This window comes from Vidua chalybeata, chromosome 17 (genome assembly GCF_026979565.1).
Source record: "Vidua chalybeata isolate OUT-0048 chromosome 17, bVidCha1 merged haplotype, whole genome shotgun sequence".
NCBI classification, from domain to species: domain Eukaryota; kingdom Metazoa; phylum Chordata; class Aves; order Passeriformes; family Viduidae; genus Vidua; species Vidua chalybeata.
Window position 1 is genome coordinate 14,085,987 of NC_071546.1, and position 19,198 is coordinate 14,105,184.

The following is a 19,198-nucleotide window of genomic DNA, read 5'->3' on the forward strand; positions in this document are numbered from 1 at the left end:
GCTGAGTGCAGCCCCCTGCTGTGGAGCCCTGAGTGATAATCCCTTTGGATCCAAGCATCTCTGAGCTCCAGCACGGGGTAAATTGCTGGCTTGGCTGGGTTATTTGTAACACAGCTCAGGGGCAGGTTTGGAAGCTCTATCCGTAGGAAGGTGCACTCCAGAGGCACTGCTCTGAGAGTAATGGAGCTGTTCATGAGAACAGACAAGAGAAGCAAGCAACAAAAATGCCTGCATCGGCCATAAATCAGCAAAGAAATGTATCACCATGCAGTGACAGGAGGATTGGATCCACTTGCAGGAAATCTGCTCACCTGGAGGGGCCAGAGCTGCCCTCAGTGCAGTCTCCTTGATCTCAGGGGATGATCTCAGGCAGCAATATTGCAAACAGCAATTACCTCCCACCCAAAATCATTCAGGCTGGCACAACCCTTTTGGAAAAGCTTTTCTTTGGCACTGGAAGCCATCAGGAGCCCCCAGAGCCATCTCTTCTCCAGGCTGCACAAGTCCAACCCCAGTGTCCCAGCAGAGCAGGCGTTCCATGCACTGACAATCCTGGTGCACCTTTTTGAACACACTCCAGCCTGGGGATGTTTTCCTGCCCTGAGTGCCCAAAATGAATGCAGTTCTTCAGAAGAAAGGAATTTAGCCTCCTGATTTGTTTGGGTGGTGGGAGGTGAAAGGTGCTGTGAAGTTGGAATTCCTTGTTTTGCTGGCAGCACTGCTCCTGAGTGCAGAATGATGCTGGAATTATCTTAAAAAGCCAGGGAAACTGATAGAATAGGATTTCAATGTCAGCAATCAAAGGGACAGAAGGAAAAGCAGCCACAGGCTATAAAGGTAATGAAAGTGGGTTTAAATTTTTTCTCTGCAGCACTGCCAGTTCCTCAAGGAGCACGAAGCAGTTGATTGACTCCAGGAATCCTTGGCCAGTCCTCCATGCACAGCTGATCACTGCAGAAAAACTGCTGGGGCACTCGTGGTCACCGTCAGGAGCAGGGACCATGTCTGGTTCCCCCAGGAATTCTGTGCTCGTGAAGGACGTGGTGAGACAGGCCTGAAGGGGGAAGACCCCCATTTGCCAGAGCAGATCTAATATTGGCCACAGTCAGTGAGCTCACAGCCACTCCTCACACTGATGCCCACAAAGTCCTTGGCCTCACCTGGACCTGCCAAGGCAGAGTCCAAAGGGGAGGAGGAGTCCTACAGTGGGCACCAAGCAGGGTGCAGGACATAATTCATATTAACACTGACCACAATAATAACCATTTCCAGTCACTATTGCCCAAAACTGCACTTGAGAACTGCTTACTTGCAGTGGAGAGCTCCACTCCTTCCACTCCTGTCTGTCTCCAGATGGAAATGGGATCCTGATCCAAACAGCACAGTCGGGGATGATTTATTGGACAGCAGGAAAGCTCTGCATTAATCATATGCGGTGGTACTGAGTTGTCCTTTTGTGCCACCTCCTTTAGGATTGCTGTAACTCCATGGGCAACCAGAACTCACAGAAATAGGGGCTGGCAAGTGAAGGTTGCTGGAAATCTCCCCTGCCCCAGGCATGGTCACGGCCAGTCCTGAGAGCTCTTTGCCCAATCTTTTCTCTAAATCTCCACTGAACAGATTTACAACCTCCTGAGATTCCAGCTACTCTCCAGCTACTCGCAGGGCAATAGTTTTGTCTGGTTTGTTTGTTTTTTCTCCCCTGATATCTAAAGTAATCTCCCTAATTGCACTTCAGCAAATTGCTTTTTGTCCCATCATTTGTGGTCAGGGGACAAGTGTTTACTGTCATCTTCGCAAATGTGTTTATACATTTGAAGACAGTTGTTGAGTCCTTACATTGTGTTTTCTTTTCCAGCTCAAATAATGAATTCCAGCCTTGCGCACAGCTTACATTTCCAAGCCTCTTGCAGTTGTGGTTGCTGTTCTCTCTGCTTTGCCCACATCTCTCTGTCAGGGTGAGTGCAACGCCCGAGACTGGACAGAGCGCTCCAGCCGAGCCCGGCCAGCGCTGACTGAACAGAAATGCCGCCCTCTGATGTCTCCCGGCTGCTCCTCCTGCTCTGAGCGCTGCCAGCAGCACGGCTGCCCTGCAGCACTGCCCGGGCTGCGAGACTTCAGTCTGAGAGCCTCCTCTGCAGCCTGTGTCCCTCAGAGCGCTCATCTGACGTGCGACATTCCTCCTTTGTGGCACAGCGCTTCGTTTTGTCTCCTGCAGTTTCGCTGTGTTGCGTTCAGACAGGCTCTGCAGTACCTCGGGGTCATTGGAAATCTCAGCCTTGCGCCCCGTGCTGGAATCACTGCACAGGTTCTAGAAATGCCCTCCATTCTGTCTCCCAAGTTATTACAGCAAACGCTGACCAGAACCGTTCCCAGATTACTCCCTGCGAGACCCTACTTAATGTGTCCTTCCTCTTGGACAGCAAAGACTTTTAAAATGCAGGCTTTTGTTAGCGTGGTGCTACAGACTGTTGTACAAAAGCCAAAACTCTCGTACCTGTCACTGTGGCCAGCAAAACCAGTCACCTCCCTGCTACAGACAAAAGCCGAGATCCTGCTCAGAAACCTTTCCAAAGTCAAACAAAAATCCTGTGCAATATCAGCGAAAAGCAGCCCAAGCTGACAGCCCTCTACACAACTGCTGTTCAACAGCTCCGGCTGAGGAATATCAGCACGACTATTCCTGTGTGCCCACACAATCCTGAACCACAGTCCGATTTAGTTTAGGGGGAGAAAAGAGGTGTTTTGCTAAAATTACCGTAGTATAGATTTTTCATTTGTATTACCATAGCAACAAAGGACTTGGCTTGAAACGAGACCCCTCAGTGAAGGGGTGAAGGGCACAGTACCCCCAGGAACAGACAGCCCTTGTCCCTTTGAGGTGGCTGTCCCCATCACCTGCAGGAAATTCCCTCCGAGAGCAGTGCCTCGGAAGGGAAGGGAAATCAGAGCCCAGAGGTGTCGCGACCTCTGCACCCACGGGGGGACAGCAGCACACGGGGTGGGAGCGTTCTCTCGAGAGTCTGTGACAGAGCTTGAGCTGCTGGTGGCTCCTTAACCCTGGCACCGAGATTCAGCTCGCTGCTTTCAAATGGAGATTACATCCACACAGAGGAACTTCCAGCCAGATGTCAATCAAATGTCATTGTAAAGTAGAGCTAGCAAGCAAGTCTGTGACAATGACCCCGTGCGCTGATTGCTGCCGTGCGCTGCAAGGGCGCCCCGGGAACAAAGCACGGGCTTGGCTCTCCTGGAGCCGCTGCGCAGAGCGGGGAGAGAGTCGGGATGGGATTTGTGCTTTCATTTGTAATCCCACTTCTCCCAGCAGCGAGCGCCCGGTCCGCGCGGCAGGGGCAGAGCAGCGGGAGCTGCCGGCGGCCGGGGCAGCCCGGGATGCCACCTGTGCGCGGCGGGCGCGGGGCAGGGCTGCGGGCGGCCCCGGCTGCGCTCCTCCTCGGCTCCGGGAGCTCCTCCTCCTGCTCCTGCTGCCGCTGCCGCTGCTCGTCCGGCGCGGGCGGTGCGGGGCAGCGCGGCCCGGGCGCTGTTCCGGTGCCGGTGCCGCACGATGCGCGGGGCCGGGGCTCGGCCGGAGCGCGCCCGTCCCGCCCCCGCCCGCGGCCCCGGCGCTCGGCGCGGCGGAGGCGCAGCGCGGTAGCGCCCGGTGCCCGCCCAGCCGCGGGGGGCTCCGCGCTCGCCGCCCGCCGCCGCCGCCGCGGGCAACTTGCGGGCAACTTCGGGCAACTCGCCTGGCTCCCGGCGAGCCGCGGGGCAGCCGCGGGGGCAGCGCCCGGCCGGGGGTGGCCGGAGCCGCCGAGCCCCCGGAGCGGGCGGGGCCCCCTCGGCTGCAGCAACAGGTTCTGTCCCTCGGCAGGGATGGAAGGGAGGGAGCGGCCGGCATTCCCTGCCGGAGCCGGGCTGGCCGCGCCGCCGGCAGCGGGAGGGGCTCGGCTGCTCCCCGGGACCGCTCGGCTCGTTCGTGCCCTGCCCCGGCCCCGCCGCGGAGGAGGCTGACGGCGCTCCAGGCTCATCCAGCGGGCTCGCTTCGTGCTGCTCGGGCTTCCCCTGGCCGGCTCTGCCGCTCCCCGCGTCCTGGGGCTGCACAGCGCAGGATGGAGGCTCGCGTTTCCAATTTCTTCCGCCTTGCCTAATCTGAAGGTCCTTTATAGCTTTCATTTCTAAATAATTAAGGGATGTCTTTTATGTTGGTGTATTTACTGACTTCTGCTCGTTGGTGACTGACAGACACATCAAGTGAACTGTTCTTGATAGGCAATGTCTTCCCGGTAGATTTTTTTTCATTGGAAAAGACTTGGGGAGGGGTTGAGGACAGGACGAGCATGAAAGAACTCTTCCATGACTACGTATCTTAATTTCGGTAGCAAAATATTTATCAATACAAGTAAATGTCAAATCCTTTACTTTTTAAAATTATGTTTAAGAGATTGCTATTAATGTGACTTTGTTTGAAAAATGTGTTGACATAAATATGTTTCACAGCAGGAGAGTAACTGCAGTTATTAATCCTGATGTATTTTGGAACATTCTCCTGGGGATATAAGTTATCTGCAAAGTTATTTCACTTCCGATTATTATCAGTAGAATAAGGCTCAGCTTTATAAAACCAAACAGTGAGTAACATATTTGACATAATTCTCTTTGTGGGTTGTCATAAGATGCCACAATTGTCCAGCTCAGGGAGAGCAAGACAGAGCATATTTTTTTCATCTTACCTACTTTTCAGGAGAGTTTTATTTCATGTTATATGTTGACCTTTCTGAGTTTTACTTGGATTTGGCTGGAAGTGCAGTTTTGCAAGCAGAGTTGAAGTTTGAGATCTGTTCTTAGGCTGTAAAGAGCTGCAGGAGTACGGCGTGAAGTGTGGCAGGAGGCACCTGGCAGTGAGGTACAGCAGAGAAATCCTGTGCCAGGAGAGAGCTGAGTGTGGCACTGCTTGGAAATGCTGCCTGCTTGACTAAGGAAAGACTAAAGGAGGAGGGATCAGTACATTGTTCCTTATGGAATTCTTTCCAAAAATTCACTATATTCATGTTCAACCTGCACTGAAATCTGAAACTTTTTTTAATGGCTTTTTAAACTTAATTTACAAATGGTAAAAAGGAACAGAGATGAATTGCAGGCACTGGAGTTGATAGAAGAGACTGGGGGAAGGTCTGCATCTTCTTTGCAGGCTTGTTATCATCCAGGCACAACTTTGAATTGTCTGTGCCGTGGAGCAGGAGCAGGACTCCTTGCAGGAGCTCTGATTACATCAGAGATGCACTGCAGAATTCAAAATACTGCAGCGGACACTGGGGGGGGGGAACAACACTTGCAGTGGAATTTTATCATGTTTCTCATGAGTTCTATTTGCTTCCCTCAGAAGGGCATCTTTAATAATTCTTTTCCCATTGCCTCGGAGTCTGGCATCCTTCCTGAATTTTGGCTGCAAGTAAGGGCAGTACGGATTTCTAATTTGATTTCTTCAGCAGACATAATGGATATCATCTTGTGCGGGACAGATTTTTGAAAATACGTCCTCTCTTACTTGCCATGCACAATCCATACACAATCCATGGACAATCTTGGAGTCACCCAGAGCCCTTGCCCTAGGCCAGTTATTCTCTGTTGCTGCAGGTTCTAAAAGCCAGAGCAATTCCCAGGCTGGATAATGCAGGAAGAGACAGTTCTTGCCCCAGTAAGTTTACAGAACATGAGAGTAACGATGCTCAGAGAGCAGGGATTTGCCCAGGAGGAGAGCACAGTGCCAGCAGGGCAGCCAGGAAGCTGAGCTGGGCTTCAGTGAGTCCCAGGCATTCCAAGGGCAGGGTGCAGCTCAGACCTCTGGCCAGGAGGGCTTTTACCATTGGGCCTGACTTAGCCAGAGCAGAGCAGAGGTTTTTTCTGTTACAGCAGAGCCTTAAAGTTCACCTTGTTTAGTTGCTGGGAAGGCTGGGGCTCTAGGCTCATGTGTATGTCTGACCTTCCATTGCTGTGTGTTGTCTCTACTCCTGAAGGCATTTCTTACCAGCTGTCCCCAGTGTCATCAGGCTGCTATGGAGGAGTAAAGCAGCTTGCTTGGGCTTTAAGCTCAGTAGCAAGGAGTCCTTCCATTAATTAGATCTCTGTCATCCTATAGCAATGCTGACCATCATTCTGTCGAGGCACCCTCAGAAGGAAAAGAAGAAAGACACAGAGAAATGCATTGGTTTATTTTGTCTCCTTTCTCCCTTCCTTCAAGTCAGGCCACGTTTATTATTGTCCTTATTCTCCTCCTACTCTTCCCCTGTAGATATGATGCTGCGTGTATCTGAGGCAAGGAACATGAAAATAACCCATGTGGAGCATCAGATCCTACGTGGGATTTGGAGGCTTGCCAGCTCTGGTTATGGCAAACCAAGGAGCAACCTTTTCTAAGTGCAGCCACTCAGTGTGGCACACGGGGGATTCATTTGTCCAATTTGTTGTCTCACACAGGTCGAGGAGCTGGCAGCAAGGAAAGAAATCCCTTTTTCTTTGCTCTGCTCTTTCACAGTTGCTGCCTCAGGGTTACAGCGTGTGTCTGACACACGCAGAACATTTACATTTCCCTCTCTCCATTTCTTCCCATTGTGTCAACTGTGGATGTGCTGGGAGATCAAACCAGTGACAGAGATGAGCTGCCTCCTCATTTTTCCTGGCTGAGATTCAGAGGATAAGTTGTTGCTAACCAACATCATCTGGTATTACAGAAGGGAAAATGGTTAACAGCTCCCACTTACCCATATCTTATATCAGTCATAATCTTCATTCTGTTTGGACCAGCCCTGCATTAGACATGGCTGAGGCAGAAGGGAAAAGGCATTTTTAAATCAAACAGCAGTTGGTCTGGGAGATGAAGCCCTACATAAACATCCATTAGGCAGCCCTGGTTTCCATATCAAACCATAGCTTGCACTCCAGTGGCATTTCTTCTGCTGATCCATGGCAGGGGGTGGGACAAGATGAGCTTTAAGGTTCCTTCCAACCCAAACCATTCTGTGATTCTGGACGAGTGAGGAGTCAGGAGATAACTCTCCACCCAAAGCTGACCTGGGGCCACCTGTTTGTCAGTGTGCACAGAGCTGCTCTGTTCAGCCCAATCCCCCCGGGAAGCTCAGGAGCAGGACTGAGAGAGTTTTTAATTGAAGCACTGTAAGTACCCTTGCAGCAAGGAGAGCTCTTAAACTGATATGCAGCTGTGCTTTGAGTCCTTTGCTGTTGTGTAATCATGGGTTTTTCTTCTTTAATAGGTATGTTCCACTCCTGGTGTGGTTTATAAACCCAGCTTCTGAAAAGGAGGGTTCTGTGGCTCAGCAAGTGGCCCTAGCAGGGGGTGTATCCCTGGGGTGCACATCCAAGGGGAGGTAAGTGCAGCCAGGACAAGAACAAAACTCTACTGAAGTTCCAATCAACTGGAATATTTATTCCTTTTCTGTGAACCGGAGGCCAGAAAGCCAAAATACTGGTGCATATTTAATGTCTCTGTATTGTACAAGCTCCTCAATAAATAAATACTCTTATCCAGTGAAACTCGGGGACTCCATGCACTAAGCTGAGGCTGAGTGTGCAGATGAAAGGTCTTGGAGCAGTGCTGCTGAGCCTCCTGTGGGTCTTGGAGCAGTGCTGCTGAGCCTCCTGTGGAGGAGCAGGTTCCAGGCTGACACTTAAAGTGCAGTGACTTAGGGAGGCCAGAAGTTTGAACACGTCCAGCTCCTGTGTTTGATACCCAGCTGACCTCTGTTCTCTTCACTCCCTGGACTTCACGCCAGTGCTGCATGAGCTGAATTTGAACAGGATTTTCCAAGTTGTCATTGGAAATGTTTGGGTTCTTACAATCAGAGGTAAAGGCAGCTTGGCTCAGCATACTGCAAGGACAAAGCCCTACTACTGCATGTAGGGTGTCAGTGATGACTGAAACAGCGCTCCAAGGTTTGTATGGAAATCCTGTGTTTCTCTGCAATCTTTTGTAAATGAGGCCATAAAAAGGGAGTTGCCATGTCATTAATTGTGTATAAACTCTATAAAAATGTTTATGTGATCACCAATACAAGTGAGCTTTTTTCCCCCAGGTTGTTTCCAGATGGCCTTTTACAAATTAGTCTTGTACTAACTGGTTTTTAGAAGTGTGTATGTACTGAATTACAACATAATTGACTTCTGATTCTTTCTATATATTGCATGGGTGCTAAAATACTCAAAGGTTTTATGAGTAATACTTTAAAAAATTATACTATTTCATTTTCTACAAAACACACTTGAATTCTGTGTCCTAATGTGATACTGTCATCATTTTTATACCTCCACTCTGAACCAGAAACATCCTGCCATGTGGAGGAATTATTCCTGGTTTCCATCTTTATCTACTGGGAAGTGAGACCTCTGTATCTGAGACAGGAGAAGCCTCCAGTGTGATAAATATGCCAGGCAGAGCTCCTGAACCAGACACGGCCCCTGGCACGGGGTCAGTGCTGCCCAGCTGGACAAACCCAGCCTGCCCAGAAAGGTCTGACCATGCTCAGCCACTGCTGTTTCCTTTCCAATTGCTCTCATCATCCATAAATGCTTTTGAGCTCCAACCACTACATTTGCTCAAAACCTGAAAGCAGCCTGCCATTTCCTCACCCCCCGTGTCTGTTTTCTGTTCCAGAAGACACTTGCAGAAGCAGCGAAGGGATGCAAAGCCGTCTTCCAAGATGACTCTTATGCCTGGAGAAAATTCCGACTATGACTACAGCGCCCTGAGCTGTACTTCAGATGCTTCCTTCAACCACACGTTCTTTCCAGAATCTGAAACCCTCAAGGGAGTGTTTTACCAAAGAGCCAGGCTAATCCACCCTCAGGAGGATCTCCTCAAAGGCTTCCACCCCGACGACCGCAAGCGTCACATAATCATCAACGTGGGGGGCATCAAGTACTTGCTCCCCTGGACCACGCTCGATGAGTTCCCCCTGACACGTCTGGGACAACTCAAGTTCTGTACCAATTTTGACGACATTCTGAACATCTGTGACGATTATGATGTGACGTGCAATGAATTCTTCTTCGACCGCAACCCGGGGGCGTTCAGGACAATCCTGACCTTCCTGCGGGTTGGCAAACTCCGGCTCTTGCGGGAGATGTGTGCGCTGTCCTTCCAAGAGGAGCTGCTCTACTGGGGCATTGAGGAAGACAACTTGGACTGGTGTTGTAAAAGGAGATACCTGCAAAAAATGGAGGAGCTCACAGAGATTAATGAACGGGAGGATGACCTCCTAGAAAATGAAACAACAGGTGAAACAGTAGAGGAGACAAAAATTGGTTTGTGCATGAAAAAGTTGCAAGACATGGTGGAAAGGCCCCAGTCTGGCCTTCCTGGAAAGGTGTTTGCGTGTTTGTCTGTTTTGTTTGTAACTATTACAGCAGTGAACTTATCCATCAGCACCATGCCTGCCCTGAGGGAGGAGGAGGAAAAGGTAAGTTAGCTTTCAGGATGCCAAGTGGTATGTGCTGGGAAGAGCAGAGCCAGTACAAGGTCTGAGGTTATTGACTTCAATGGGGATTCTGCAGCTGTCTTTAGAGGGAGGAAAATGTTGTGAAGAATATTTGAAAATGTTAAATGACTCTTCAATTACTTGTAAGAGAACTAATCATATCCAGTTTTATGTCCAAAGTAAATTCCCTTAGCGTGCACTCTTGTGTATATTACCTTGTTAGACTTTGTATTTGCTATGTAGAAAGCCTGAAATTCCTGAGCAATATCTTCTGTGGAATAAGCAGTGCCTAAGTTTTGCATTTAGCATGTTCCAAACTGCCAACGTGTTCCCCCGTAGCAACAGCTTCAATTCCTTTAATATTTTGGGTTTAAAAAAACCAACACAGAAGCCTCCCCTCCTGTCACCGCACCGACTAAAACAGTTATTACCCAGAGCCGATTACAAACTCCTCCTCTTTCCTGCAGGGTGAGTGCTCCCAGATGTGCTACAATATTTTCATTGTGGAGTCTGTGTGTGTGGCATGGTTCTCCCTGGAGTTCCTGCTCAGATTCATCCAGGCCAGGAGCAAGTTCGCGTTCCTGCGGAGGCCCCTGACACTGATAGACATAATCGCCATCCTGCCCTACTACATCACCCTGCTGGTGGACACGGGCTCCGAGGGCTCCAAGAAGCCCAGCTCGGGCAACATCTACCTGGACAAGGTGGGGCTGGTGCTGCGGATCCTGCGGGCGCTGCGCATCCTGTACGTGATGCGGCTGGCGCGGCACTCGCTGGGGCTGCAGACGCTGGGGCTGACGGCGCGGCGCTGCACCCGCGAGTTCGGGCTGCTGCTGCTCTTCCTGTGCGTGGCCATCGCGCTCTTCGCGCCCCTGCTCTACGTCATCGAGAACGAGATGGCCGACTCGCAGGAGTTCACCAGCATCCCCGCCTGCTACTGGTGGGCCGTCATCACCATGACCACCGTGGGCTACGGGGACATGGTGCCCAGGAGCATCCCCGGGCAGGTGGTGGCCCTGAGCAGCATCCTGAGCGGCATCCTCCTCATGGCGTTCCCGGTCACCTCCATCTTCCACACCTTCTCACGCTCCTACCTGGAGCTGAAGCAGGAGCAGGAGAGGATCATGTACAGGAGAGCACAGTTCTTACTGAAAGCCAAGTCTCAGATGAGCAATGAGTCACAAGGCAGCGAGGTTTTGTTCACCACTCTCTCTTCCGAGGCTAGGGACAATGAATGAGATTTACGTTGCTGTTTCTTTTGCTGTCGTTGTTATCAGATTCCATCTTTTAATTCGCTCTGGAAGCACCTTACAAAGGTAATCCTCGTATTGAAACGAAGAGAAGGGGCTCTAACTGGGACCTGATGTGGTTTAAGAAGTCTGTTATTATGCTGTTCCTTCCCCCCCATATAATGTATAGGGCAGAACTTTCACTGAAATCATGCAGTGGGATTTAAGGAATTCAAACTTCTCTGGCAACAACAAAAAAAAAAAAAAAAAAAAAAAAAGAGCAACATATAATTATGCACTTGACAGGCTGTTTTGCCATTTGTAATACACATTTTTCCAACCGAATCACAATGTACATAATCATTAAACAGGCTACCATTTTTCTTGTTCCTCTTGTATATAAATAATGTAAATACATCAGGATTAATGGCTAAATTGTCTCCCAGTAACACGCCTTAGAGCGTAATGGAAATAACCACAGATGTTTGTCCCATTGTGCTTTTAAGAAACGTCAAGTAAGATTTGTCACTCAGCACAGAACCAGCTCTTTCTTTGCCAGTCAGCCCTAACCACAGCAGAACAGAAGAATCGAGCTGTTTATAGCCTAACCTTGCTAAAGATGTAAATACCCAGAGCTCACCAGCTTCAAAATTTAATTGATGTTATAGCATTGATCCGATGCCATGGAATGCAACATTCCAAGGAACAAAGCCTTGGAGTTTTGCAGCACTTAATGTTATTATCAAGAGGTGACTAGCTGCAAATCCAGTGAAATATGCATGAGGAGATGCCAGCCTTCCCCACCATCTGTTCCCAGCCTCACTCTCCCCCGGCTCTGAAAGGGAACTGGGAGAGGGCAGTTTCCAGGGACTCCCAAACTGGGGCCACCCCTTGCCACGAGCTCTCGCTTGGGTGGCAGGAGCAGGAGCTCTGTGCCCGTGGGAAGCTGCCGGGGTGGGAAGAAGAAAATCTGAGTCATGAAGAGGCACACAGAGAGCTTTGTGCTTCCCCGTCCTCCATCAGGACAGGATTCACCTCACCTCTGCCATGGTTGCTCACCTGGTGGCAATGGGGAGGGTTTTAAATAGGACAGGAAAAAGCAATGAACACCCTAAAGCAGCACCAGGTGTTGTTCCTCTTGGTGCAGGCTCTGTGCTGAGGTCACTGTGCAGGTTTCTGTGCAGGTTCGTGACAGACCCTGTTTGTTTTAGAGGGAATGACCCTGACTTGCAGAACAGCTCAGGAGAAAAACTCCAGAACTTCAAAAATAATGAAATCCACTTGTTTGACTTCAGGTGTGCTTAGAGGTAAAGAAAAGCTGATTTAAAGAGTTTCACCTATTTTACACTCTTTTCCAGTAAAATGACTTACTGGCAGTTAAAAGCTTGGGGAATTTAGAAGTGCCCATCACACTGACCAATGCTTCCTTGTCTTAATTTTCAGAAATACTATTTCTTATTGGCATTTCTGAAGCAGGTTGCAAGAAATGTCAGAATGCATAATGGTTTTATGGTTTAAATGAAGGCCAAGGACACAATATTGTCCTTCCAAAAAAAGTAAAATCAGTTTCTCAGTCTGTGCTGTTTGGCCAAACCCACAGCACACTGATTTTCTGTTCAAATGTCTTTAAAATACAATTTGAAGCTGTTCTGATATGCTTATTCCTGAAGGAAAATTCCAAAACTTTTAAAAATGCACTTTACAAATAATTAGGGCTCTAGCATTCTCCAGCCTGCGGTAGGGAAATGTGCCTATGGAACATTGCTGCAGAGTGCTAAAATATCCAGTCTAAACTCTTGGCAATTAACTCTGTGCCAAAGCTGCAAATGAAGCAGCTTTTCACTCTTGTTCTTCATCTTTAATTAGAGTTGGACAAAAAACAGGAACATCGTGACAAAAAATTCTTCTCCCCATTTTTTTTTAAATTTCAGAACTGTTTGATCATCTGGAGCATTGGCTGCAGCACAAGTGCTATGCATCTTCTACCTTTGTGTCAATATTCGTTATAAAAAGAACTGGTAATTAGATTAGTCCTGTGAGCAACAGTTGCTTATCTAAGAATGTGTTTGACAGGCTGAGCCATAAATAAGGAACTGTACGTGAATATAAGGAGAAATCAAGACTTACCAAATAAAATCTAAGCTCATTCCCATGTTCTGCTAGCTAATAAATGCTGTAGGGCCATCCATTTTCTCACTGTCTTTACATTCATGTTCATTTATTTCATGTATCACTGAATTTTTTTATCCCAAAACTAGAGCTTGATTCTAAAGCCCTTGTCCAATAAAAATAAAATAAAAACACCACCCTGGAGTTGGGTGTTGGTTGAGCCAAACTGTGAAAGCGTGTTGCCTGTTGCAAGCTGTGCCAAGGCAGGGACAGAGAAGCTGTCGGGGATGTGCCCACCCTGTGTGAGTTGTGCTTGGCAGCAGATGCTTGTGACCAGCTGGACGTGTGTGACTGGATGGCTGGAACCACCACCCTGGTGTGTTTTACAGGGGCAACTCTTGCTGTAGTCCTCGTGCTAAATAAACCCAGCACAGAGCACAGCCTCAGTGTGAGCCCCACCTGCTGGGTCCCAGCTTTCCTGGGGGTCTCCACACTCTATTATCTGGATCTTTAGTCAAATCCATGAAAATTACGGCTTGGCTCAAAAGCTGGCTGTTTCCTGTGAGCCAGCTGAGGGCTGTCACTCCTGTTTGGCCTTTCAGCAGCACGTGCAGCCTCCAGGACAGCTCCAACCCAAGCACTGGGTGCTTTGGTGAAGCCAGAAGGGCAGTGCCTGTCTGCAGCAGCAGGGGCTGGCATTGCTCTGATTCCTGCTCTGGGTGCTCTGGCCAGCTGGAATCCCACAGCAGGAGCTGTGTCCTTGCATTAATAAAGTGGTGGGCTCTCCCTGCCTGTCCCTGTGCTCCTTCAGGAACAGAGGGCTGGAGGGTGGCACAGGGAGTGGGGCTGGGGCACAGCTCGGCTCTGAGCAGGGCCAGAAAGCCCCAGCAAAGGAAATGATCCCCCTGCAGGAAAATCCAGGTACAAGATTGTACAGGGACACCTCTTCCTTGTGTGCTGTCCCCAGAATCACAATCACAGCTCTTTGGGACAGAACTTTAGCATATTTTAACAAAAAATACGTCCGAATCAGAAGAGAAGGAGGAAGGACCTGTAAAATCTGAGACAGAAAAGTCCCTGCTGAAAGCAGAATTTCCAGGTAAGGCGGTACATTAAATTACTTTTGCTAAAATCCTTCCCTTTCCAGCCTCCTCCTGCCTCAAAACCAACACAAGCCCCTTGGTGGGCGCAACACAGAAATGAAGGCAGAGCCACGTGGCTCCTCTAACAGCACACCAGAGAAGGTGAGCTGAAACCATTCCTAGTGCACTGACAATCACTACGGCTCAAGGTCTTCAAAAATTCTCTGTAGGGAATATTTAGAGCTCGCCTCCATTTGCCCCTTTACAATGTTCCCACTGTAATTCAGTACCCCAGATCTCCACAGTCAGAGGCTTCAGGAGTGTCACTGAACAGGCAGAGGCTTCAGCAATGTCTGATTAAAGGAGAAGCTCACGCAGGGCTGAGTCACGGATTCCCACACCGTCAGATGCACGTCTGGGAAGGAAACCTGGTGTGCTCCATACATCCCTGGCTCGTGTGGGAAGAGTTTCACTGCGGGCTCAGCCTGATGCAAAAGCAACATTGTTCGCTGCAAAATTTCACACCCCTCTTTTGGGTTTGCAACGGGCTGAAAACTGGAGTAGATACTTCTAAACCTACACAGAGTGGGTTGGCTGTTTAATGATTAGAATTTAAGCTAGAATAATTAGAAATGAAACAATAAAAGAAGTGTCAAATGTGACTTTGAAGGCCATGACAGCAATCCCTGCTCACACCAGTCGGTGCCATCAGCCCCTGCCCTGAGCAGCTGACTCTGGCTGGGGTGTCAGAGATGTCACCATGTTCACAATCATTACTCACCATTTACTACCGGGAGTTGGTACAATACTGCATGGCCCATTTTTCCTGTGTTAATAGTTCTGTTGGCTACCTCATGCAAGATTTGACAGTAGATTTAATATCTATTTATCCAAAAGGTGACAGTGGTACCAAAATACAGGCGGGAAAAGATCCCAAGTCCCACGAGCTGGTGGATCTGGAGTATCCCAGACACAGAGAGTGCAGCCTGCAGAATCCCAAAAGATCTGAAGGCATGGAACTAGGGTCATTCATCTGACTGCAGGTGTCAACAAAAATGCACCTCCAAAGTTCTATTGCTACAGCAGAAATTGCAAACCACTGGATTTACCCCCTCACATCCTCTGTGGCATCTTAACCATCCCCTTCCAGCATCCCTCCTGATCTCAGCGTTCCTGACACAGCAATGCTCAGAGCCAAAGGAAGGTGAAGGCCAGCTTAGATGGCAAATGTGTTCCCTGACTGGAAGCAGCTCTGTGTGAGTCCTCAGAACAGGACTCCTTGTCTGGCTGTCAGTCACTCTGCAAAACCATACACCACTAATAAAGATACATTTCTACACCACGAATAAAGGCAAGGAGAATTTTGTGTGCTGCCACCCTGAAAGTGTTCAGAGTTTGCCCTATTAATTTTTAACAATAAAGCTAGTCCTCCTTTTTGCTCATTGTTTTACTTTGTCATTTCCCAGTGTCTCACATCTCTGAAATACTCCCTAGAAATCCCTAATGAGATGAGGAATGTTATTAGCCATGAGCCTGCCAGGAGCACGGTGAGGAAACTGCAGGATTGGGATATCAGGGGATCTTCTGCCCTCTTCAGCAGGGCTTTTACTTTTTCTTTGCCTGCAGGAACTAATCCAGAAGCAAATGTCACTTGAACAGAAATTAAGTTCTGCCATAACTGGAACCACAGCAGGCCAGTTAGGGTAATTAGAGCATATTTGCTACACTTTATAAATATTCATTCGTTATCCCTGTAGCCCTTGTGACAGGAGCTGGAGCCTTGGGCAGCACCAGAGGCAGGCAGGGCACAGAAACCTGTGTAACTCTGTCAGGCTGAGGTCTCAGCTCCTCCTTTGTCAGGGCCCCTCATTAATGACAGCAGCTTTGTAGCCATCCTTAATTATGGTCATAATTTAACTCGTACATTCCGTGTGGGTCCAGAAAAGCTGGGCTGTAAACCACAATAATTAGCCTGCTCAAGGGACAGACCTGGAATATAAGAAATTGCCAGCCATCATCTGCAGATTGGGATTTTTAAAAAAACTTTACAGCTCATCTGACAGCTCTCAGTCATGCAAGTGAAGTGGTCAGCAAGATAATAATGTTTATCTTTTTGTTCAAGATAACAATATAATTGTAATGGTCCCACTTCAGGAACAAAGTAGACACCAGCATAAATTTCTATAGTTAATTCTATAGAGAAATGAAGTTTTGACACAGACTTGCTGAATGATAAATTGAAGTGCTGCTCTCATTCTCATTAGGGATGCACCTCATGTCACAAAGCAGCTGAGAGAAATCATCCGTAACTTTCACAGTGCTGGCAGCTCCCAGGTCAGCCAAGGAAAAGATGACTCAGTTTCTTTCACTCACAAAGAAAAGCACATTTTGGGAAATCGATAAATATTATCCTCATGCAAACCAAACCAAACAGCGCAGTTTCAGGTGACTTTAATTTTGGAGAGGGATATTTCTGGGGACAGCATCTGTGAGCAAAGTGAAGGCTGCAAAGCATCTCATGGCAGAGTGAGGGGAGGCTTCCAGAAGCCCTGAAATTGGTTTGAGAAAACTTTCCTTTGAGAGGGACCTGGGGAAAGCCACAGGTGCATTTTGTCCCTGCTGCCTCCTCACTCTCCACCTGGAGCAGGAGCTCCAGCACACAGCTGCAGTGCTGCAAGCACCTGCACAGCACCATGAGAATTCCAGAGGAATTTCCCCATGGAAGGGGTGCTCAGGCCTTGGCAGGGGCTGCCCAGGGAGGGTTGGAGTGCCCATCCCTGCAGGTGTCCCAGGAATTCCTGGAGGTGGCACTCAGAGCTCTGGGCTGGGGACAGGGTGGGGATGGGGCACAGCTGGGACTGGATGTTCCTTGGAGGTCTTTTCCAACCTCAGTGACTCTGGGATTCTGGAATTCTGGGATTCTGGGATGCTGGGATGAGGTTACATTTTTGCACATTGCTGACAGGCAAAGCCAAAGGACAAGTGTTCCCTGTAAATGCAGCTCTGGTGATGTTCTGTACTGTGGATATTCATCACTAGGAGAGGGACAGTGCCCCAAATGCCCACCTGGCCCCAGAGGTGGCTCCGTGCTGCTGGAAGAGTCAAGAATCGCTGGGAACCGCCACAAACCCAGGCGTGAGCCGGAGTTTGGGGAACTGAACGGGATTTCATCCAGCAGGAGCACGCCCGATCCAAGCATCCTACATTGCCATCTACGGGCCGCTCCCGGCAAACTCCTGTCCTGAAGCACCCACCTGCACCAGCCGGCTCCAAAAGGGTGGATAAAATGTTTTGGGAAGTTCTTTTTAAAAATCCAGAAGAAAACATTCAATCCATTGCTTCCAGAGCGGGCTGGTGGATCTGCAAGGAAACAAGGATGAAGATATCATCATCATCACTTCTGGGAAGGGTGAAACTCCTGGAAGTATTTATGCAACATTTATTTGCTTGCAATATTGACAAGTGATACTTTTCAAAAGGCTAATGCAACTTTAGCTGACTAAAATTAAGATTTTCAAGGTCACATGGGCAACGTCAACACCTCCATCACCTGTACAAGAGCAGCCTGGTAAGTTATGGTTTTATTTATAAAAGAAATGACAAAATCTACTTCAAGTGATTAAAAAAAATTAGTAATCTAATTGAGGATGAGAAGGCAGCTATAAAGAGCTTTAATGAGTTCCAATCACTGTCACACCTGCTACCTCCCACTACTCCAGTAGTAAAGTGAAACTGAGAGCAGAGTTTCAGAAGCGTGTTTGAAATGACAACATGCAAGTCCTGGAAATGACCTCAGTAAATTCTGCCTAAAACATCTCTGTCCCCCATCTGGAATACCTCTCTGTGTGCAGATACATATGTGTGCATATAAATACATATATAAAAGGGCAAGTTTAAACACTTCAATGATTTTTGATAATTTCAAACCCTTACATAGTGACGTTAGAAATGTGCTTTACAAAATGAGAACTTTTCAGCAGGGCCTGGAGCAATAGGACAAGGGGAATTGATTTTAACTAAAAAGGGTAGATTCAGAATAAAGATAAGGAAGATTTTTATTAATGTGAGCGTGGGGAGGCCCTGGCACAGGTGCCCAGAGAAGCTGTGGCTGCCCCTGGATCTCTGGAAGTGTCCAAGGCCAGGCTGGACAGGGCTTGGAGCAGCCTGGGATGGTGGAAGGTGGGTTGGGATGAGATGAGCTTTAAGATCCTTTCCCACCCAAACCATCCTGTGATTCCATTCTCCTTCCACTGCTCCTGAGCAGGTAAATGCCCATTTGCCTAAGGGACTTCATTTCCCAATCAAATTGCTAAGGAGCCATTTTAAATTTGGAGAGAACCTTTCCTCACCAGCAGGGATTCGGTCTCCTAGCAACAGCACGAACACCTTGTGAGCCCAGCTACAGCTTCCTCTCCCAGCAGGGCCCCGGGAACATCCCACTGCTGGTCCTTCCTCCAGAGAGTCCAGCAAAGGGCCAGGGCAGCAAATGTGACAGCCAGCACCCAGCTGAGGGTCCCAGGGAGCAGGACAGCAGCTGGGCTGTGCACAGGGTGCTTTCACAGCCTGCTGCCTGTGGCTGCAGCTGTAGCCTGCCTCTGGGTCCCAGTGGATGCCATCATTTTCATTATCCCTAATGCAGACTAGGAATGGTTTCTTCTCTGGCTGGAAAACTTTGTACCACAGCAGGACTAGACTGAATTTGTATCAGCTTGCTTTTCTGGTAAGGTTCACATGACAGCCATCAGTTTGGAGGGCAGCTATTTTTTGTTCTTAGCAGGAGTATGAAATACCAGAATTGCAGGTACTTCACAATGAGAAGAACAAGAGGGCAAAGCAGCACCATCACACAGATACATTTCAGTTGGCTCTGAATCAATCACATGAAATATACTGTAAAGGGTATCAAACGAGCACAGTCAATGCTAAAAGCCTGGAGAGTGGGCAAACAGAAGTGATTTTCTTTTCCTGTGTTGAGAGCAGTGTCCCAGTTGCTTTGCTGCTGCCAGGGGAGCACAGAGAGTGCAGCTCTGTCAGTGCTCCCATCAGAGCAGGTGCAATGCCCCACTGCCTCGTCCAAGTCCCACAGTCCATGAATTTGAGCTATTACAGCTTTTAGAACATCCTTATTAAATTGGTTCCTTGGAACCTGCTCACTGGAGTAAGATTTCAACATAACACACACGGAGCAGAGACTGGGGGAAAAGGGATGTGCACCAGAAGGGTGCAGAATAAAACTTTGTAACCTCTGCATTTCTTCTCTGCCTTTTGCCTTATTCTGCTTTTCTCTGCT

At 48.6% G+C, this 19,198-nt stretch overlaps 1 protein-coding gene across 3 annotated transcripts; it reads left to right on the forward strand.

Annotated features, from left to right (window-relative positions):
* The first annotated feature begins 3,767 nt into the window (after window positions 1-3,767).
* On the forward strand, window positions 3,768-13,046 carry KCNG1 (potassium voltage-gated channel modifier subfamily G member 1). Of its 3 annotated transcripts, none has more exons than XM_053958897.1 (5): window positions 3,768-4,155; window positions 7,269-7,382; window positions 8,333-8,521; window positions 8,666-9,470; window positions 9,956-13,046. In XM_053958897.1, the coding sequence occupies exons 3-5, from the start codon at window positions 8,436-8,438 to the stop codon at window positions 10,724-10,726; spliced, it is 1,662 nt and encodes a 553-aa protein (XP_053814872.1). In that variant the 5' UTR covers window positions 3,768-4,155; window positions 7,269-7,382; window positions 8,333-8,435; the 3' UTR covers window positions 10,727-13,046. The 3 variants fall into 3 exon arrangements, with proteins under 3 accessions (XP_053814872.1, XP_053814873.1, XP_053814874.1); XM_053958898.1 differs by having other exon boundaries at window positions 8,669-9,470; XM_053958899.1 differs by lacking the exon at window positions 8,333-8,521.
* Window positions 13,047-19,198: the final 6,152 nt, after the last annotated feature.